The sequence below is a fragment of the Silurus meridionalis genome, chromosome 20, assembly GCF_014805685.1.
Source record: "Silurus meridionalis isolate SWU-2019-XX chromosome 20, ASM1480568v1, whole genome shotgun sequence".
NCBI lineage: Eukaryota > Metazoa > Chordata > Actinopteri > Siluriformes > Siluridae > Silurus > Silurus meridionalis.
This window is the reverse complement of record NC_060903.1, coordinates 13,911,908-13,935,424: the sequence shown is the minus strand read 5'-3', so window position 1 is coordinate 13,935,424 and position 23,517 is coordinate 13,911,908. Positions and strand designations below refer to the sequence as shown.

At 37.5% G+C, this 23,517-nt stretch overlaps 1 protein-coding gene across 2 annotated transcripts; it reads right to left on the bottom strand.

The window, feature by feature from the left end:
• Positions 1 to 186: 186 nt before the first annotated feature.
• Positions 187 to 23,121, bottom strand: porb (P450 (cytochrome) oxidoreductase b). Of its 2 annotated transcripts, XM_046876244.1 has the most exons (16): positions 22,977 to 23,121; positions 18,178 to 18,354; positions 9,828 to 9,876; positions 9,219 to 9,347; positions 8,965 to 9,114; positions 7,009 to 7,133; positions 6,714 to 6,803; positions 6,149 to 6,247; positions 5,879 to 5,995; positions 5,402 to 5,520; positions 4,348 to 4,529; positions 3,986 to 4,135; positions 3,640 to 3,907; positions 2,546 to 2,691; positions 2,186 to 2,271; positions 187 to 1,565 (listed from the first exon to the last, which is right to left on the bottom strand). In XM_046876244.1, the coding sequence occupies exons 2-16, from the start codon at positions 18,348 to 18,350 to the stop codon at positions 1,421 to 1,423; spliced, it is 2,028 nt and encodes a 675-aa protein (XP_046732200.1). In that variant the 5' UTR covers positions 18,351 to 18,354; positions 22,977 to 23,121; the 3' UTR covers positions 187 to 1,420. The 2 variants fall into 2 exon arrangements, with proteins under 2 accessions (XP_046732200.1, XP_046732202.1); XM_046876246.1 differs by lacking the exons at positions 18,178 to 18,354; positions 22,977 to 23,121 and adding an exon at positions 12,942 to 13,649.
• Positions 23,122 to 23,517: the final 396 nt, after the last annotated feature.

Below are 23,517 nucleotides of genomic sequence, written 5' to 3'. Positions count from 1 at the left end.
ACATTCTGGCATGTTTTTGATAAGTGGAAGGAAACCAGAGAACCTAGAGGAAACCTGTGTATACATTGGGAGAACGTGTACAGATCAATCTCAGGATCAATCATGGGACACCAAGACAACAAATTTAATAAAAAAATTGGTCAAAAATGAAATACTTGACATTCAACAAGGACCAGAAATGCTTCATGAAATTAAATCTGAATTTTATTAATTTAAAAAGACATGCTTAGATAGCAATACGATAAGAAACATTAATTGCATATAAAACTGTATGATGCTGACAAAAATAGGTAACAGCAACTGTACGCATTTACATAAACATATTCCCTTCCAAAATAATGCATTGCTGATCTGCAAATTTCACAAATTTTCATTTATAATGACAAGGCAAGAAATGCTTTCCATAAGGCACATGTTGACTCGGAAACAAACACATACAGTCTCGTTAATTCTGCAAGTGAATGTTAAGCATAGCTCGAGCATTTTCTAAAGCGATGAGGAAAAGCATTTGTACTGATTACATTAAAAAAGGCAAGCTGGGAATGTCCTACTTATAACCGTACACATTTTATTCACACAACTCATATGATACATATTTTCATGATGTAATGCTACAAGATTCGAATGGAAAAGAAAATACATTTGAGGCAGGTTAAAAGCTTTTAACATTCATATGCAAAATGTAAAATATGGATTGATAAACTTGAAAATTACATTATTTGACATGTTGCCCATGTGTGTGTGTGTGTGTGTGTGTGTGTGTGTGTGTGTGTGCAAGAGAGACTGCTCAAAAAACTGAAAAGAACAAATTCCAGAAAGACATTTTAACATTAAAAACTAAAGTATATTCTGAATTATTTGATTCCCGGTCTTGATTCTTCAACAGCTGACTATGTAATAGCCATTTTCTGCATGTAGGCTACATTACAAATAGCATCAAGTGCTTAGCTCTAACTAACAGGACCTTCATCATAATCACCTCTATATAACAGGTCAAAGATTGTTATTACTGGCAATTGTTATTGACTTGATTTCAAATAAAGTTTATGAATAAGTTTAAAGACTACCTTCGGTAGCTTTCCACCAACACTAATAATAATAATAATGATGATGATCATACCGTAGCATGTGAGCTGCACTGTTTACATTACAGAGCCTACTAGATGTCTCACTACTAAATATATTTGGGTCAAATAGTTACAACACAAAGTATGAAACTAGATTTATGTACACCGAGTTAAATCTGTAGAAATGGATTCAGAATATGAGCACCTTTCTATCGTTCAGATTTGTTTTTCAGGGAGCTACATGTCTCTGTGCCTGTGTTGTTACTTAAGCAAGTTCAAAAATATTCCATTTAAAGCAGTCCTGCAAAAACACTACAGATTTAAAGGACATGTAAAGAGGTGGCGGAGGCTCTTTAACTCCAGACGTCCTGCGAGTAGCGTCCTTTGGTCATCAGTTTCTTGATGTAATCTGTAGCCTGGGTACGTGTCATACCCCCGAACTCCTCGGCTATCTCGTAGAAAACGGTCTGCACGTCCCTCGCCATGTTACGCGCATCTCTGGAAGAAAAGCATATAACGATCATGTAGAACAACAAATTTAACTGCCTCTATGCTTTATTATTATTATTATTATTATTAGTTTATAGTGTAAAGTGTTCATTTATTTATTTATTTTTTTGAGGAGACGAGCATTTATGGAAGGAGTCTCTCGTCTCAGCCTTTTGTGTTTAACGTAAAGCTGAAAGAGAAAAGTAAAGCTGTAACCTTATGTTTCACAACATAGGAAAGTCAGTGAGAAAGGACCTTGTGCTTTTTTAGTTCCTCTAAACCAAAGTGTATTTTTTGTTAAATGGCCTGACACAATTGTCTGTCTGTCTAGGGGTGACCTAAACAGTCGAGGATTCGATGCTTTGATAGGAAGAGCCTGATTCGACTACCAATCTCTCAGTCGAATCTTTGCAGAGGTGTTATGAAACGAGGATTATTTCATTTTGGACATGCTCAATGTCTGATTTCACATAGAGCTAACATCCTTCCCCCTAATAAATGAATACTAATGAAATAAAATAGATACAGCTTATTATGAACACAGACAATGTATGGAAGCAATAAAAATAATAATAATAATAAAAACATAATACAGTTAAAGGCACTCATCGTTCTTCCTGGCCACTCACCCGCAAATGTAAATGTGCGCATTTTCTCCATGTATCTGCCTCCAGACATCTTCCTTGTTCTTCTTCAGCAGGTGCTGCACATATATCTAGAAATTGATTGCAAAAAATAAAATAAGCAAAATAATTTCTAAAGCAATGATTTCTTTTTTAAAAATGTCAACATGATACAGTTTCTAGTAATTCAGAAATATAGGTCAGTAGCTTCACAACTAGATGGTTGAGAGTATAAATCTCCGGAAATAAGCAGATTAGAGATACGGCTTGAATTTGTTTTGGAGTTGCCGTACAATGGCTGACACTGCGCTCTTATGTTTCCTTCCTTCTAAGTGGGGATAAATGGCAAAAACAAAATTGCTCTACCTTGTTCTCCTGATCCCTGGAGAAGGCCACATTGAGCTGCGTCAGTGCTCCTGATTTCTCAAATTCCTCCAGCTCCTCTTGATACAAAAAGTCTTCGGATTTATGACGGCAACCGAAGTACAGTACAGTCTTTCCCACATCCTTACCTAAAAGCAAAATGTAAAAATTTTAAAGATTTCATTTGTGCCCCATTCTTTGCCAACATTGCTGTTTTTATTTGCTTAGTTTGACAGGGTTGCCAGATCTTGTATGAAATCATAAAAAAACAAATCTATGACAGAAATCTAAATATTCCCCTTCCTAATTTCCTAAATACATTGTAATAACAAAAAGACCAATTGCAAAAGATTTTATTGAAAATTTAAAAAAAATGTCCTATGTAGCTAACTCAAAAGTACGCCAGGGCAAAACTGAGGCATCAAGACTAACAACTTCATAAATCTGTTAAGTATAACAAAATTACACGATTCTAGACCAGTCAAAAGGCACAACACTCTTTACTACTGTAGTTAAATTAACTCAGTAACTAACCCTGTTGTCTGCTTTATAATAGTTTATTTTAGTTTCATCTTATAGCTTTATTTTAATTTCTGTATCAAATTTCTTCAAAGAGTTTGCAAATAAAATAATAAACATCCATCTATAAAAAAATGGGAATAGCAAGACCAATTAAATTGGACATGAAATAGACATTTGGGTATAATAGGATTTTTCTATATTTATCTCCTGATATTTTACTGCTATCTGGATTCAACAGCTTAAAACATGTAACCTGCAAAACGTTACGAGTTATTTACTTTGCATGTTCAAATTCTTTTAATAACTGAAAAAAAAGGGTTGTCTGCCACCAAAAGTGCCATGATCCAAATTGTTTAGCACATTTAAATGTGCAAATCAGAACATTAAAGTGAAAATCTATCCTTTTATATTCCTTTGTTGTTCTGAAACCCAAATCTCTTTAGTGTAGAGCAAAAACAAAGAACTGGCCTTGCAGTGGCAATAGTTTTAAAGGAACAGTAAATGAAGTGATGCATAATATTGTGTCTGAGTTAGAATGCTGGTTGAAGGGCCTGTGAAGCAGCTGAAGTGATTACCTTGCGCTTTAAGCCAGGAGCGCTCCTGAATGAAGCCCATGAATGGTGCAATGCCTGTGCCGGGGCCAATCATGATGACTGGGTTGCTGGCCTTGAAGGGAAGCCGGAATTGGGACTTGCGGATGTACATAGGAACGGTGGCCTTGTGCCCGTTGTCTGTAGGAATTTTAGCCCTGAGCCAGTTGGTAGCAACACCCTTGTTGATGCGGTTTGTCTTAGTTTTGTACTCAACAACCACAGCACAGATGTGAATGCTGTTGGGGTGAACCTGTCACAAGAGGGCGACATTCAGCAACACACATAATACAGTAGAAACAAAAGGAGACATGAGGCTGTAGAGACGCACCTTAGAGGAGGATGCAATGGAATAATAACGAGCCTGCAGACGGGGAAGAAGCTCGCACAGGTGGTCGATGGGTGGCCGCAGGGATGGCAGGTCTTCCAGGATAGCCAAAATATTTCGACTTGCATCCAAGACCCAGCTCTGGTACAGTGCCTGATCAAATAAAGGGACATGTTTTATTACCAAACTTGGAACGTATATGCTAATGAACTTATAACATGGTGGGGGTTTCAACTCCTAACAACACCACACATACATTTCCAGCTACAAGTAAATTTTTTATTTAGCTTTGATGTAGACCTTGAAGAAACAACTAGATTTAAGGCAATAAAGGGCACTTCATGATCACCAAATGGGAAACATACCTTGCCCTCAGGGGAAGAGGATGCCATCTTGCGCATGTTCTCTTGGTCTTTGGGGTCGGAGGCATACTGGGCGAGCTCATAGAGAACGTTTGTGCGTGGCGAATTGGTGATGTCCAGGTAATGTGTTAGAGCAGTGCGGTACGTGGTGGGGCATGGGAATGGGTGTTTCTTGTTGGACTCCTCTGCGAAAGGTAATTAATAAAAAAAATATATAAAAAAAAAAATGTATAGGGTACATTTCACATAAAAAAAAAAAACGAATAAAACAAAAGGCAGTATGTATTTAACTTTAAGTTTTGTTTTTTCGCCTCTAAAACCCTAAATCACGTCACCTTAATAAACACACACACACAATAAATAATTATTTAATTTTAAAAGCTCCTAAAATGAAATTGAGTAAATTCAATGCATTGAACTGTATTATTAAAAAAACAGCAAGCCTGCAGTTTATTGTTATATGATTACATTTTAAAATTCATGTCTTCAATATAATAATAATAATAAAGAAAATATTTTTGAAAAATATGAACTATGTACCTCAACTTGTAGGTTTTACAAAAGAAAACATTTCGACGCTATGAAATCCTTATTTTTACATTTCTTTATTAAGAATTCACATTCTTAGGTTCTTTTTTTGGTCTTTCTTTATGTTATTCTCTGTTGTGGAATAAAAGAAACTTTCCAAAACCCTGTGTTGTCTGTTGTTTGTTTACTTCATACTTCAACTGGGGTTTTAAATATTAATCATCATTAGCATTAAACATTACTTAAGCCAGTACTACATTATTTTATGCCACAATCTATAAATATTCACCAGCATACTTTTTTCTATTAACACAAAACTAATTATTCTGTCCATTTCTGTATTTATTTAAATTTGTATAAATTGCTGCATTTTAAATACACAAAATCTCCTACGAGTCCATTAGTCAAAGCAGCCAAGGATTAACTGAACAGGCTAAACGTTTTCTGAATAAGACACCACGGTCATTCAAACAGCATCGAGACATTATTACAGACAAATGAGTCATGTTTTTCATGGTCAGGGACGTACCATCAAGGTTGTTCAGTGAGATAATGGCATCAAGGTCTACGCCGAGGACTTCTCCCAGTCTATTTACAATGCTGGAGTTGTTAGTGGGATACACAGCCACGTGGTCTCCTGACTCATATCTGATTAAAGGAACAACAATTGCTCTGGTTTAATTAAGGATATCTAAAGATCCATTGTGTAAACTCAAGAGGATCAGCTGTAAGGGATTCAAAATCCACTCTGGCCTTATTATTTCAGATTTATGAGTTTATAAAAAAAAGTGTTTGCTTTACCTTTGGTCTATGCAGTTACATCACAATATATAGCAAAGGTTTATAATAAAACATTAAGCCAACACAGAAGCATATTTATAACATATCTAAATAAAAGCTCTATTAAATATGTATTTTTATATTATGTATAATTACTAAATAGTAAAGTGCAGCAAAGCCAAACAAACTGTTCAACAATTAAACAAAGCAACTTCGACTTAGATACCTGATCTTAGATCCTGTGATGTCCAGCTCCAAATGCATCAAGTGTCGGTCACCTCCTTTGTTGAGTTTGCGGTTAACGGTGACAGGAGCAAGGAAGGGATTCTTAGAATCGAATGGCCTGTAAAAGAAAAACATTGATGTAAAGCACTGTGAAAAACACCAGAGATCTACACCTACAATTTACAACGCTGCATGTGTTTGGCTTGTTGTAGTAGAACTCAAACACACACACAAAAACCACACACAGGTAAACCGATGACGGTATACGTACGGTTTCTGGTTCTCGAAGCTCTTCAAGCGGCCGAGTTCACCGGTGTAAATCTTATTCATGTTCAAGTCCTCGTGGATCTTCAGCTCATACTGACGGATGCTGTAAAGTGGGGGAAAAAAACTGCATGTAAGAATTGAGTCAGAGTTTCTGGGTCTACAAGTATATTTTTGTAGACAATAAACGGTATTGTGAGTACGAGTGTAGATTCAGGTCCCATTCGAAGTTTCTAATGAAAACAAAATCCCCTTAACAAAACCTTTTGTTTCCCGCAGAGGCATTCAGAGTGTGGGAATGAACTGCAGGGGGGACCGGTGTGGGGTGATATTGAAAATATTTAAATGACTGTATGATATAAAAACAATTAAATAATAATAAAAATAATAATAATAGTAATAATAATAATAATAATAATAATAATATGAAATCTTGTCTCCTCCGCTATATAACACAGGAGTTAACTTTTTAAAAAATAAAAAGGGTCAGATAACTTAAGAGTAAAATACAACGAACAAAAACACCATAAAAATAAAAAGATAAAATCATGACCGCAGTCGTGAAAAAGTACCTGGACTCTTCACCAGTAGGTTCAACTCCAAAGTGTTCACACACTGCTGGCCAGAACTGCTCTCTCCAAGACACAAAGTCCTCTTCAAGGCTGTTGGGCAAAAAATAAATAAATAAATAAATAAATGAAGGGGAAAAGAAGAAAAAAAAAAACACTTCAAAGACACTGCAGGACAGAAAAACTTTGTGTAATTGGGTTAGATCATATCTACACAACTTTATAAAAAATTGCTTATGGAAGTAAAAAAGGGAATTTCAGCACACAAGAAATTTATATTTATAAATCTTAGACTTACTTGCCATCGTCGTCTCCCATGCCAAGGTCAAAGATCCTCTGGGCACCGAGCTCATCTAACCTTTTATCCACATACTTGCCCATGGCATTGTAATGCTCGTAGGTTTTATTGCCAAGTGCGAACACCTTTAGAGTAATACAAAAGTGTAATTTTTACCATAGTTTTGTGATTACATTATCATTTACAGCTTCTGAAAGATTCACAATAGACTGACAAGGAGACCGGATTTACCGGATTGCTGTATGACTTTTGCATTTTGCGGGTAATGTGATTGTTAAGATTAACAGTACTACCTGCTTTGAAAACATGATTAATGAGAGCATATTCTGATTAAAAGTCCTGAAAAGAACACAGGACGGTCTTTCTGATTAGCAGCTCTTATATATAAGCCTACAATATCAAGGAAAGTTAATTCTCTGAGGCAAGAAGGGAAACTATGAACAGTATAAATCCAAATAACGCTTGGATGTCGTTTGAGAACCACCACCAGTTTAATAATTCCTAACTAACCATTATCTATTGACCAGATAAACAGATATAAAGTATAATCACAGAGACTCCACTTCCAGCCATGGAGGACATCCAGAAGAAACGCTGACTGCGTCGAGCTCACAGCATTCTTAAGGACTCCTCTCATCCCGCCCATTTTCTCTTCTGCCCTCCAGCAGGCTTTTGAGGTGCCTTGTACTTGTACATGTGTAATGACAATAAAGTTGAATCGAATCGAATCGAATCGAATCGAATCGAATCTAATCTAATCTAATATTGACTAGTTTCATGAATTCCATGAACTCAAAGTATAATTAAATTTCTTTTTCCAGTGAAAAGCAGATAAATGCATGAGAACATAGGGGAGGGGCTCAGAAAGGAGGGGGTTTGCTCAAAGCACTGGTTAAGTTCAAGGACTATTTAAGTTCAGCAGAGCAAAGCGAGTGTGTCAGACACACCGGAAAAAACGTTTGTAATCTGACTTCAATGAGCGCTGCTCATCTCCGAATGCTAATGCATTCTAGTTCGTCTTTAATCTGGTGGGTGATGCCGAGCTGTCTCAAAGTTAAATGAAACACGTGGACAAAGCAACAGCTGGCGTTTTTATTACCATGTTCCTGTTTGTGACACGGCATAACCTTTGTAGACAGCGCCGGCATTAATGCTCAAAGAGCGATTGGGTCACTGGGCGGTGAGCCAACGCTGAGCAAGGGTGCAGTGTTCACCTTGCTCGCCATTCGAACATTACTGCGTCTCGTGACAAAGACATATTTTTTCCACAGTGCTGGCTTAAAAGACGAGTCAGCAGAACTGTACATTTGCAAAGTCAATAAAGGCACACATTTGTTCTAATTCTCTACTTCCTCAGACACTATTTCTGCTGAGTCACCTAGCTCATCCTCAGAAACCAATTCTTCTTAGACAGCTAGCTCATCCTAAGAAACTAAAACCGCTTAGTCACGGCCTTGCCCATATTTTCCAAAACCATAAAGCTACGTGCAATAAGTGCTTTCATGTCGGCTTCTGAAACTGACGTAAAATCGCTCGCATTATGAACTTCCCATTTTTGTATAATTCCAATCCAAATTTTGTGCTTAGCGTACACTTTTTTTTTTTTTTTTTTTTGCAGTTGCCTCACAGCTTGGCCTAGTCAGAACAGTGTGACCCAAAGATCATTCTGTGCCTCAGTGTTTCATCAATAGGTTACTGGAAGCCACAGTTTAATGGCTGGCTATATCCCAATTGGTCTGCTTTTTTCTTTTTTGCAATTGATGGTTGCACTAAAATTCCAAAACTGTGTGAATTTTGAGTTTAAACCCTGACACAATGGAGTGAGACAAGGCCATCCAAAAAAAAAAAAATCAATCAATCAATAAAAAGATTTCAACAATAAACAAACTGTACTGAAACAAAATATTAAACATTCGGTGAAACCACAAAAAAAAGAGAGATAAAAGAGAAACTTGCCGTAAAATTAACTCCATCCAGGTCGAGATCTCCCTCCTGTAGTAAGTCATAGAAATCCTGGGCGTTATCTGTAGGGTCTCCCTCTCCATACGTGGCCATGCAGAAGATAGCCAAAGAGTTGTTGATGTCTTTTAATCGAGAGAGTTCATTCTGGAAAGAGAGAGAAAAGTAAGTATAACATGAGAAACTGACACTTTAAAAATGAACCATAGCAGCACTATGGCTGTAAATACAGTAAAGTACCATAACATTACCATATCGTATTCCTCTGGATCTGCTGCCATGCCCTTCATGCCATAACGGTGGGCATCTTTAGAGAGCCTGTTGGCAAATTCTTCAGCAGTGCCGGTTTGTGAGCCATAGAACACCACTATGTTCTTGCCCTGATGATCATTGACAGAAAACAGTTGCTTGGTTCATTTTAAGGACAGGAAGAAACTCAACACACGATTGTCTTAAACATTTTAATCCAATAACATTATACATCATCAGGATAGTGCTGATCATCGTCCAGATACAAGTGTTTTTTTTTGTTTTTGTGTAGCTACCTGGTGTACATAACTATCTAACTGCCTGGTGAGGTGTTATTACACTACGCTTGCTTTTTAGACATCTTTTTTTTAAGGCAGCCAAAATACAGAACTGGGTCTCACACTGGAGCTTTATTTGTCCAACTTGATTCCGTTTCTAATATAACTCTATTATTTGTATCATGTCTGAATAAGCAATCAATGGATGTTTTAGACAAACACAGACCAAACCTAACTACATGGCTGTCCAGGCACTATGCATGTTTTCCTGCACAAGTGTTAAACACTACACTGCTGTATAAAAAGAGGTATATACAAAGAACATATGCTTACTGTTTTCTTCATTTTCTCGATGAAACTCGTTTCCCTGGCAGCCGAGGGTCTACAGGAAAAAAAGACACACAACTATTACACAAAGCACTGCACACATATAAATACATAAATAAAAACATCAAGTGCCATTACATAAAAATCAATTCATGACGTAACTAAAGGATCATTTAAATGGATGTATTGGAATTTCAGCTGGGCTTTTTTAACAGTGTATTTTTTTTCTCAGCACCGACCAGGAACTTCAGGTCACCTCATCGCAGACTACTAAAAAAAATAAACCACAAGCAGACCTGCTATAATAGGTATATGATTTATTATGAGTAAATGATATGACAAATATTGTTTTACATCATAGAATAAGTTTGCTAACAAACTCTAGGCGACCTAAACAAATAAAGTTTAATAATTCAGTACTACTAAATTACTATAATGATCATCAACAAATTACACCCCCACACACACACACACACACACACACAATTTAAAAGACTCAAAGTCATCGAAACCCATAACATTCCAGACAAGTGTATTATGATATTCATCATAGAATTTTGCATGTCACTCACACATTCAGCATACATGTTTTAATAAAAAAAAAAAAAAAAAAAAAAAAGAAGAAATACAAAATATATGGTACGGAGCATACCATCACATTCAAAATTGCTAGATACATTTAAACATGTATAGTGCCCGCCAATAATATTGGCTCTTCTGGTTAATATATGCAAAGATAGCTGTGGGAAAAAGTGCTCGGAATTGCGAGAAATAAATTCGGAAACGGGCTTCCATATGAATCTTCTCCTCGCCCTTCCATTTTTCATTCTGCAGCATCTTTTGTCCTGTCCAGAGCACTCCAGAGTTCAGCGGGTGGTGCGTCAGTAATAACGGCCCACGAGGAAACAATGCTACATGTGTAGTTAAACAGACTGAACGAAGCATATAATTTGCCTTGATGTTTTTTTTTTTATTCAAATTACTTGAGAAATCGTTTTCTAATGTCGATATTATTTAAGGGCAACGTATGACTGAAAAAAAAATCTGAAATCTATAGTCATGCTGCATTTATTTTCTACCTTCTGATAACGCATTGTTAGGGACAGCTAGTCAGTATTTGACGGCCTTATAACAGCAGTAAACACAGATCAGTACATTTAAACAAATGTCTAGCCAGAAGAGGTGTGAAGAACAAAATGCCAGACAAAACAAAGAAGTCCAAGGGTGCTGGATAATGCTGAGGACACACAGTAACATCAAAAATGGCAAGAGCTTTTACAATGTGAGCAATAACGACTTTATAGTACATATTAGACATTTGGATTTTTGGCTAAGAAATACTAAATATTAAGTTTGGGGAATGAAATTATAAAATAATGAAAGGAATGGTGGCGTTTTCCTAGACCATTCTCTCTAGTGTTTTATTCTTATTTGTCAACAGCAATGTTATACAATTCTCTGTCTACGTCGGTACAGTAGAAATGTCAATGCATAACAACGGGCACGCTGATACAAACTATACACCCAACACTATTGTCAGAGCTCTGATTACAACTCAACACCTTCAGTCCAATCAGAAACAAGAATTCAACAGTTCTGTACCGTACATGTATGTAATGCGTCTAACATTATACCTTATTTGTTAGAGTCTGATTGGTAGCCATTTCCTAGTATTGAAACACACGAACAAAAGACCAAGGAAACAGGTGCGCATTACATTTCTTTCCACTTTACACAATGACATCCACACTTTTCTCATGACCTTTGTCTATGTGACCAAAGTAATCTTAAAGTTATCGTTGAGTTTTATGGAATGCTATAGTGACCTATGAGCACGGATATATTTCACTTCACAAAATGCTGCTAAGAAATTATCTGTAAATAAAACTTTACTCTATATCTATATCGAAAATACACCATTCAATACAACTCATTAAAGTCATAACAAGGGTCAAAATGCAATCGGTTTAAAAGTTTGCAGACTATAACACCTAACGCAATTAACCTTTGATAAATAAACTAGATGTCCAATGAGTCAAATCAGAAATCTCCTATTTTTGGATCCTAAAATGATTTCTAAATCTAGCTACCTATTGCTTTACCTTTTCATGCACAGGATCTTTTTTTTTTCTTTTCTTTATTTTTTTTTTTACATTTCTTATAATCTGGAAACTTGGAAAAAACAAAATGTTCTTTAAAAAAAAAAAAGTCAGCTTTGTCTTTTTCTTTAAATCCCCGTCTTGTTACAGGATCCTCACAGACATCATGATTAATTGTATGCCATCACTAACTGTCTCACTGCATACTGTGTTCACTGAACCCCCAACCCCCAGTACCTCCCAAAAACACACACACACACACACACACACACACACACACACACACACACACACACACAAAACCCACAGCATACACAATGTTTAAACAGCTTTTCTTTTTTCTTGTCTTGTCTTGTAACAAGCTTTCTTTCTCTTGACATAAAAAAAAGTTATAATTTTTAAAAAGTTCTCGTATCTGCTGGCCATTTAAGATTTTTTTTTCCCCCAATGTTAAACATGAATATTTTTTTCTTGACAAGACCTTTAGGTGTTTCGTTCTTGGACTACAGTCAGTACAGCTGAAATCTTTAAATACCCAGCCCCTGCTCTAAATGCAAACCTTTGAACATGCCATAAAAGATAATTAGATTAGATATTTATGTAACGTAGTCAGACCATTAGAACAGCTAAGAAGCTTAAAAGAAAAAAAATAAATAACCTGAATGAAACTAAAAACTATGAATTGAAAAAAAGAAGCTTGGAGAAACAAAGCCACACTTTTGTATTCAATCCATTTCCATTCTCTAATTCAAATCAACAGGATGAAGAGCAGCATTAATGGCTTTGCATACTAGTTAAGGCCTAGTTTCCTATTAACTTTCGAACCATAGCAAAAGCAAGTTTTTTTTCACCAATTAAAATTTGATTATACATTTGTACAGATATATAGCAACTTTAAACTGCAACTTTTTTGACAGTAAAGTGTACAACGGTACAAATACTTCTCTCCTGAATAAAACTAAAGTTTGAAATCTTTTAGTCTTATTCTACATTCATAAGAATTTGCAGTTTCATCACCTACCTGTTAGCAGCGGCCAATCGTTCCTCAGGTAAGCTAAACACACAACCCATAGTCTCAGAGTACCCAGATAAATCCACACAAGAAACTTCACCAATAGCACAAGAATTCAACAGGAAACTAAAGTTTACCGAAGATCTAAACTAACATTTGACATTGTGTAAGTCAGTTTCCTCATGCTTACAGAAAGAATAACAGAAAATCTTAACTAAAAGTAGGCAGAACAAAACAAATCTGAAACATGAAGATAGGAGATGGAGACCACTGGCATTGCTGCTGCAATCTGAGCTTGGATTCGTCCAGTACAGGATTTTTTAAAGTCAGGCGAGAATAAGCTCTCAAAGGAATTATCCCAGTATTCCTCAAGGGAGATGATGTCATGAAATAAATCCAGAAATAAAGACTAGCCGAGTCGTTTGACAAAAAAGGAGCTCCACAATCTGAACAGCCATGGAGGAAGCGAGTGAGTGCTCAGGGCTCATTTCCTGCGTCACTGAAGAAGCTGGAGGAAAAAGGAGCTGGAACAGGAAGGAGCAGGCTCTGTGCGTTCCATACTCACGCACACACATGCACGTGCGCGCAACATCTGGCAACCACAATGGCTGTAATGCCGGGAAAGAAACCTAGACTGCTTAATGAAATCTCAAACAAGAACTGTGCTCAAAGACTGAAACTCAAAATCAAAACAGCTCGTCCTCTATTTTGCAATGAATTAAGCACTCAAAACAACAAACAACAGAAAAAAAGCACAAAGCCTCATTTCTGTAACCCAGGCAACAGTTGTAGGACAATGTTACTGCTTTTTTTTGCGAGAGGAAGAATGACTGAATGCCCCAGGCTTCCAGGCCCAGCCCTCGCTCACATCAGCTCTCTTCGGATTGGACAACGTGGACTGCCATAGCAACCCCATCAGTCATAAAAAGAGTCTCCTGCAACAAGCCAGGCCCCGCACCATTCAGGAACGCAGCGAGTGCAAATTAGAGATGGTCTGTGCCGAGAAAGGAGGGAGGAAAAGAAAAAAAGAACGAGGGAGAACAGAATGGAGCGCTTGTCTCTCTGCTCAACTTTCCACCTTTGGCAAAAGTGCTGGCTGGCCTTTCCTCTCACGCTCTCCAGGGAACACTCAAACGAGGTTCGGAGACACAAGAAAACGAGTTAGGGGGCCTGGACCAGACTTAACCCTGATTTCACAATTCGTGAACAACAATTGAAATTGTATGAAGGGAGCATGGGATAAATTAGTCATAGTTTGCTTTTTCTATTCTGGGAAAGCTCAAGAGAATATAGCCTCTTGCTTTTCTGGAAAAAAAAAAAAGCCTTTACTGAAGTGAGGGAGAAAAAAAAAACAAAACAAAAAAAAAACAGTTACTCCAGGGCAAAGTGGGATCCTTGCTGCCGCTTACGCAATGGCCCAGGATTACGCATTTAAAAATAAATCGTCTGTGTGAAACACTTACTATCTTAAATAGTAAGTGTACCTTAAACAACACTGATAGAATGTTGTTATAATATTAGTCATATTAAATGAAGTCTCCTCCAAAAGTATTGGCACATTAAGGGCAAAAAAAGGTGTGAGAACTTTCTCTTAAAAAGTGAACCCCTCTGTTACCCCCATTATTGTGTTATCACAATAATGATATTAATCATTATTAGGAAAATAAATAAAATAATCTGTTTCAGGTTGCCATGTTGTCCCACGGAAGTCTCAGAGTGTTCCTTCATGCTGCGGCATTGCTTTAAAGGCTGCAGAAGCAAAAAGTCCACTTGTCAGTGCTCAGAGCATACGCACACTGCAACAAGTCGGTTTGCATGACCGTCATCCCAGAAGGAAGCCTCTTCTGAAGCTGGCTCACAAGAAAGCCCACAAACAGTTTGCTGAAGACAATCTGTCAAAGAGCATGAATTACTGGAATCATGTCCTGTGGTCTGATGAGACTAAGAGAAACTTGTTTGGCTCAAATTGTGTCCAGTATGTTTGGCGATTCCCTGGTAAAGAGCAACAAGAAAATTGTGTCTTTCCTACAGTCAAGCATGGTGGTGGTAGCATCATGGTCTGGGGCTGGTTCATTGAGAGAAAATAGATTACAACATGTACTGTGACATTATGAAGCAGAATAATATGCTTCAGAAACTGTGGCGAATCTCAATTTTCCAAAATAATAACGACCCCAAACACACAGACAAGATGACTACTGCCTTGCTGAAGAAGCTGAAGGTGAAGGTGATGGAGTGACCAAATATGTCTCCAGATCTGAACCCTATTGTGCACCTGTGGAGGAGTGGAAGAGGATCCCAGCAACAACCTGTGCAGCTCTGGTAAATTCCATGCCCAGGAGAATTAAAGCAGTGCTAAATAATGACGGTGCTCACACAAAATATTGACACTTTGGACACAGTTTTGTGTTCAGTTAGGGTCTACTCACTTTTGTTGCCAGTTATTTAGACCAGCGGGCCCCAACATTTTATTGCGCCACGGACCGGATTAATGTCAGACAATATTTTCACAGACGGGCCTTTTACGGTGTGGCGGATAAATACAACAAAATAAAATGATACAACCGGCATAAAAAAACTGGTATTTTCTAAATATAATAATAAATGTGAATCCACTGTGTTGTTTTTTGTTAAATTTTGCTAACTTGGGGGTTTTAATTTAGCGATAATGTATTATGTTTTACGGCCGGAGCAGCCCCTTTAAGAAGGTAGCGGATGGAGGTAAGACATGTGACCGAGGCATCTTGACGTGCATCAAGAGTGAGTCATAGGCAGATGTGGCAGATAGAATCCGGTTATTTTCCAAAATAAAACGTTCAGAATCAGATAATAAATAAAACGGAAATAATGTAAGTTATGTATTCTTTCCGGTACCAATTGACCCACGGACCGGTGATGGTCCGCAGCCCGGGGGTTGGGGACCACTGATTTAGACAATAATGGCTGTATGTTCTGGAATCTGGAATGTGATGTAGAGAAAGCGTTTATGTAAAAATGTATCATTTACCATTTATTGTATATTGATGATAAATTATTATTATAATTTGTTTTACACCAGTCAGAAATCATCACCAGTTTGAAGTAAATTACACACTTTGAAACTGTTGACTGATGTTTACACATCTGCATGCATTAGTATATTTAGAAGATCAGCGGCTGTTAAATGCAGGCCAATTATTACTAGTGCATGGATTATATTTTCCTGAATAATTAAAATGGAAATGTTTTGTAGCCTAGTATAAACCTCCTAGCTGCTATCAGCAGGCATTCTAACTAAGGTTTCCCTGGCTCTTACAGACTAATAAAAACCCTCAGCCATGTTAATGTCTTAATAGGGTGGTCAGGTATGTTAGGGCAGGAAACTAAATGTAAAACCAGCATAGTTAGAGACACTTTTCAGGAACCTAAAAAGCCTCCAATGTACAATATGGGCCAGGGTCCTTGTAGCGAAACACAAATGTGCAAGTTAGTTAAGACATGGCTTATCTAAGTGGTATACACCTTTATGATAGCAATTATGCCAAAGGTTATTTCACTTGTTTGTATAATATAGTATTTCTCCCTTGGTTACATTTGCTTTAGCAGCAGGACACACAATCTGTGATTCAGTGACTATACTAGGCAGATACATACAGGTCTTTTGTGTGGCACAAATAACCTGCAATCAAAAGAAACCTTTTGCCAAATATAATTCATAATCTCGATGACAATTTGTCGAAATGAAATGATGATCCTTCTCCAAGAAACAGGGAAATGAAGTAATTGTTGCCCCCACAATCAAAAAGCAAGTTGCAATCACCAGTATACATGGTGTGCTGAAAAAAAAATAATAATCCACTGTAATGTTTGTACATAAGATGATGGACAGAAGTAAAATCAAAAGCAAATAAAGCAAAAGAAATGTGCTGAAAAAACATCTTTAACGTCAGGGAAGGTGCGTGCTAAATGGCTTACTTATATTCTTTGAAGCCAATAGCATTCAAGGTACACCAAACCTATAGCACACAACTATTTAGGTCTTCAACACACTGAATAATGCAGTCAAGCTTGTTTTCTGATGTATAGGATTTTACTGGCAACAACGGAACTGTGCCTGGGGGCAATGTTACCAGCAGATTTTTTTTTTTGCTAAGCATCATGAGCAGATCATCCCTAAAATGCTTTTGATAATGGTGCTATATCAAGAGCATTGATTCTCGTAAAAGTATCGATCCTGTCTGAGATTTCTGAACAAGTGATTTTAATATTCATTTAAAGTCAGTATAACCTCGTCTTCTGCTGTGCCTCCGTTCTGTGACTTCCATCTGTACTTTCTGAGAGGATTTTTAAAGCAGAAACAAGAACAAGAGGAAAAACTAATTACTTTACAAACATCTACCTTAAGAAATCGTTTGTGTAGGGTTTGTGAGATTATATTTCGGTTTCATGTTTTAAAATAAACGTAATTAATTCATATATTACATTTATCATGGCTTTTATAAAAATACTGCTAACAATATCAAAGTGTTTTTTTTCCATAAATATTGTTTATATGCATTATTTGCATCAACAATGCCAACTTTGGTGGAGTTTATGTTGTTTTTTTCCCCTTAATTATCTGTTTATTTTTACAGGAAAGTCAATAATAAAAGTTTTTTTATTAGCACTGGTAAACTAGTGCTGCAGCGCTACATCGTTCACTTGTTGACTAATCCCTATATAGTGCATGACAGCTGAGACACTGCTGTCTCCTCCTGTATCGGACAATTTCGTCATAAAGGTTGCATTAACATCTGTGATGTATCATAAAACAGTAATCGATTTTTGCCATATAGGTATATATAATATAGTATCGGTAATTAAATTATTAACTCAGAATTCGTGCACCATTACAAACACCTGATATAGTGCACTCTATAGGAGCTCGGTTTAAGACAGATTAGGTTTCTGTATTGTTGTATCCATAAAAGTTCATTAATGCCAGTGTGTAATAAGGTGTAAACGGGAAATGGAATAATCGAATGTTATATGCTCCATTAAAAATTGTACATTACATTAAGAATTCGGATTGTTACCTAACGTTACGTTAATGAGAATTAACATTAATGTATAATGTTTAATGCTTGGGCAAGAGTGAGACTATGTGCCATATAGGAGCTATCCATAATTGATTAAACAATTACAGAAGTCTACCTATAGCTCCATTGTAGAGTGTTGAAATGGTTCACAAACAATGGCTTACAATTAGTATACAGTCAGTACTCACATGGGTTCGAGTGGACGAAAGTCTGGGATGGCTTCAGGTTTCTTGCGGAACATGAACCAGTAAATAAGCAGGCCCACGATAAGGGAGAACAAGAAGATGTCTAAATTGCTGAGGAAAGGCTCTTCATCGCCTGGTAGCTCGGGATGTGCCGACTCCGTCTGATGGTCCGCCATGTCTCTGAATAGAAGAAGACAGAAATGTTGAGAGGCTAAATCTTGGTGACGATAAAGTCGTCGAAGTTGACATAACGGCACCTTTTTGCAAGATATTAGCGTCCTGTCTGCTCAGAGACACCGAATCCGCACTAGTGAAGGAACTCTCCAATGTCTGCGTTTTTGTAACACTCGGATATTAAGCTAGAGCATGATTTCTGACACAGCACTTTGTGGTTCCTCTGTGACATAACATATGAGAAAAGGAGAGGCTGATAAAAAGGATAACTGTTTATTGCTGCTAGTATAAATGGACAGAAAAAAAAAAAGTCACTGACAGCTTTACCTGATGTTGAGCTAAACATTTGACACAATTTACAGCAAGATTTAGTGTTGTGGAACAGTTAGACAAGTTGGTTCATGTTCTCACCTACACTGCAGGGGCAATAAACAGTCACTCACTCGCCTGCATATCTCTCTTGCACAGCCTCCCCCCTCTCTTACTCAAAAACGCAGCCTGTCATTTTACCGAGAAACAGTCAAAGGTAAACTCCTGTCCTGAAGACTTTCCCATTCTGATAACCAATGCAGAGCACCGTGACTCTTACAAAGCACCAACAACAGAACTCCTTCCATTAACAAACAAACAAAAAAAAATCATTATGTTTTTCTTTGTACCCTTCGGATCAATCGGATTCAGTTAATTCGGCCACTTTGTAGTATATTATCTATATTGTTTTGATTTCTTTACTGGAGCAAATCTTTTATGTCTCTGTGTGTTATAACCTTCAAGTTGTGATCATGAACTCACATGCTGACCTGTTTAACAAATCAATGGTTTACCTACATATTAACTGTCCTGCTGTAGACTCTCAGCAACTGAGCCCGTGAGGTTTAGGGATAAAGAAGAATTACCCAGATGTGTCCTGAGCTGAATTTATCGGAAGTGCAAACACAGAAATAATCTAAACTCACTGATCTCATGTCTGTATTTGCATCCCTGTGTGTGTGTGTGTGTGTGTGTGTGTGTGTGTGTGTGTGTGTGTGTGTGTTATTAAAAATCCTTGCATCGATTGCTTAACTGCAGATGACACACAGCTTTCAAATATCCATAGTCAGCATTAAAAGCCTCATTCAAATTGAACAATTACGTAACAAAAGCCCTGCTAACAGAAAAGGAGAGATTACAAATCCACCAAACAATAAAAGAGAACACTTGTTCCCTCATGTTCAACAGGACAGAACAACATGCAAACATAAAGAACAAAAAAGTATTATGAATTAAGAGTGGGAGCATTCTGTACTGCATTTCACAAAAAAAAAAAAAAACACTTCCTTTTTTGTTATACGAATCACAGAGGCTTTTTCCAGAAATGCTGAGACACATGGTGCTGATTTAAAGCTTAGTCACACAGTTTACAAAAAAAATCTCTGTTCACTGCTTGTAACGTAATCCAGAACGAGCCTAAGTGAAAAAAATCTTTACTGAATGAATAATTCAATATAAAACAAAGGCATTTTACCCTCCCTGTACTGATTATAGACTGATGTTTAGCCCTGTTCTTTAGTTTGAATGGTTTATAGTAGTCTTAGTAATAAAAAAAAATAAAATAAAAAAAAACGCCAACATATAGATTAGGATTGCGTCCAGTCTCTCGTGACCTCCTTGCCAACAGCCGTGTGATCTTTGGCATCTATTCCATAGTGTACACTGCAAGTCCCTGAGAAACACCATGTGATCTTTACTTGTAATTAAACAAGCACACAAAGAAGCGGGTCAACATGTTAATTAAACCCAGTGAAGACACACACACTGTAATTATACTATCTCTGAACGTTTTATATTAATTAGACAAATTCAAACCCATTAACAGTTTGAAGAATATTGCCAACGTCATTCCTGTGTTATGATGTACGATTTTAGCTTATGGCCACACATTTGTACAAACACAGTTTTCTCAAATTCTGTAATATAAGGACATTACACACTTAACTTCCTTATACCTAATGCTGACAGGACAAAAGTACTTCCCTAAAGACTGCACTCAGCTAGACGTAAACCTTTTTTTTTTTTTTATTGCATAGTAACCACGAATGGCATTTCACGTTCCCGTGTGAATCAGCAAAAGATGCTTGCGTTATTATTGACTCCAGGCTCTCATTTGTGTTCCAGCAAGTTCTAGTTTATCCAGACTGATGCAGAATATCTTATTAGAAACCAGAAGGAGAGAGCACACCACCTTCAATCTTATCCACAGTGCATTGGCTCCCAGTAAACATTCGCAAAGTTTATAAAATACTACTCATAACCTAAGCACTTCAGGACCCGAGCAAGCTTTTAATCTTCGCCATGTCTGATTCACTTTAAATGCACAGGCTCTTTGTTGGTACCTAGAATAATAAAAGGCTGCTGCATGTGACTGAGATTGCTCTTAAAAAAATTTGCAGCACAAGGCCCTGTTTTCTAATTAGTGTTTAGTACTAATTAGTCTTAGTTTTTATGTCTAGTTGGAACCTATTTGTTTAGTCAAGGCTTTTGTTGTAGCTTTTCTCTGAGGGAACACTGCAGATTTGGAGAGGCACAGATTGTTTTGGTGTACGGTCACATGTTCAGTGGTTTGCTGTATTATGTTCCAAAGTGTCCTCTTGCCTGTGTTGCCATCTGGCTCTCCTTTTTAGTTATGCTCCCATAGTTAGTCCTGCCAAAGTTCTTGCTTGCGCTCTATGCACAATGTCTATCTTCCTAAACCATTACAGGGCATGAGCCCAGATAATAATCAGCCAACTCATTCCTCTCAATGTTGATTCCTTATGCTGTCTCAAGGTGTTTCCCCCACATATAAACACAACTCTGTAATGAGTGTTATTCCTGTCATAGGTGTTAAAACACGTTGACAACAATTCCAGTGTTTGTTTTAATTAACAAAATATAAATTCTACATGCTAATTGTTTCAAGTTCCTGTTACTTTAAGAGTCAGTAAGAAGTCATTCCCTCAGAAGCCTCTCCTTATCTCTCTCTCAAAAACCCCACAACTTATCATATTAAAAAGAAAAGAGAAATCAAAACTGCTCTGCCCTGAACAACTTTTGTAACCAAAAGATAATGTCACCATATCAAAAATTATGTTGAGCACACTTTTTAATCCATTTACCAGCCTCTGCCTTACAAGTTTTAATCTATGAACTGGTACGATGGAAATAACAACAATGTATAAGTAAATGAATATGAACCCATCAACCATTATCTGCTGTTTATTTAACAGAATTGTACTAAATCAGCCACTGATGAGGATGTAAATTTGGACAAACCAACTTTGACTGCCAAAAAAGTCTATATATATTCATACAAGATATAGACAAGAGCAATGAGACTCCAGACATTTCCTGGTATATGTGGACACATAAGTGTAGTTGATATCTTTGGATGTGGTAAAATGAAATTTTCTCTTCACCTGAACTAGGAGACCCAAACCTGTCCCAGCAAGACAGTGCCCCCTGTGCACAAAGCTAGCTCCATGAAGACATGCTATACATGTTTTGGAGTGGAAGATCTTGTGTGACCTGCTATAGAGCTCTGACCTCATCAATACTAAACACATTTTGGATAAAACAGAATGCACCCCAGGCCTCCTCACCTCACCCACATCAGTACCTGCCTTTACTAACACACTTATGGCTGAATGACTACAGATTATAATTCTAAATGTAGTTGTTAATGACATACTACAGCACAAACAGTGGGAAACGCGACTGACTGTGAAAAACTAATATTCACTAGCTGGCTTGTCATTCAGTCAGTCAGTTAATCATTCAGTCAGTCATTCAGTCGATCAGTCAGCCAGTCATTCAGTCGGTTAATCAGTCATTCGGTCAGTCAGTCATTAAGATAGTCATTCAGTCTGTTAGTCAGTCATACAGTCAGTCATACAGTCAGTCAGTCATTTAGTCATACAGTCAGTAAGTCATTCAGTCATACAGTCAGTAAGTCATTCAGTCATACAGTCAGTCAGTCAGTCAGTCATTCAGTCATACAGTCAGTCATACAGTCAGTCATACAGTCAGTAAGTCATTCAGTCATACAGTCAGTAAGTCATTCAGTCATACAGTCAGTCGGTTAGTCAGTCAGTCATTCGGTCAGTCAGTCAGTCAGTCAGTCAGTCATTTAGTCATATAGTCAGTCGGTTAGTCAGTCAGTCATTCGGTCAGTCAGTCATTCGGTCAGTCGGTTAGTCAGTCAGTCATTCAGTCAGTTAGTCATTCATTCCGCTCATTCCCACATATTTCAGACTAAATAAAACACCGAGCTCGTTCATAAAGCCGCTGTTCACGTATCTTATGGTCACAAACAGTTAGCATGTCTTCTCTCACACCCGAGTTTCACTCTCACACTACAGCGCTCATTTTCGCAAACTAACCGGGCTACGTGACTTGTCGACATCCCGGCAGTAGAACGACAAGGTTACATTCCCAAAAGGCTACGCTTTAAACCCGTAGTGTACTAAACAGTGTACAACCCGCCCTTTATCCTGTATTGGGAAAGGAGCAGATTTGACGAGTAAGGGGTATTTAGGACTGAGCCTAAATGCCTTGCAAAATAGTGTAGAAGGGAATAGATAAAAGAACAGCTGAAAAGAAAGTAGCCGTACCTTTATTCGCAGTATCAATCGCGATTTTAAGCCAATTTAATGTCAAATGTGTCGTTTTCGTCTTCGGAGAGAGAAGAATAAATTTCTAAGAGGTCAGAGAACTTATCTGTTCCCTCGCTGCTCTCTGTCAAGCATGTTACGGAAGTCTGACGTCACGGCGTCAGCACGCACCACCGGAACGACTGTTCAAAGTAGGATGGGTTGAAAGTGGTACGTTTTCTCCTTTCTGTGTAGCTTCCGTTCGCTTTTTAAATACATCTAATTATAAACATATGCAGAACACATATGTAAACAATACGCGCTACTATTTATGCACTGCTCCTATTTGTTTAGTCTAAGATCATTTTTATTCATTAACAGAACCCCCTGTTGAGACAGTGGACTAATCCAGTGCGTTTTTATTCTTAGTTGAGGCTCCATCGGATCGGTTTGGGCAAAGTGCACAGAGTCAGAGTTCAGGGCTGTGCAATCATTTCACCGGTACAACGTGTGACCCTGAATCTTGTCACCTTTCCTTCTGGCAAGCCACTGGTTTCTTGCT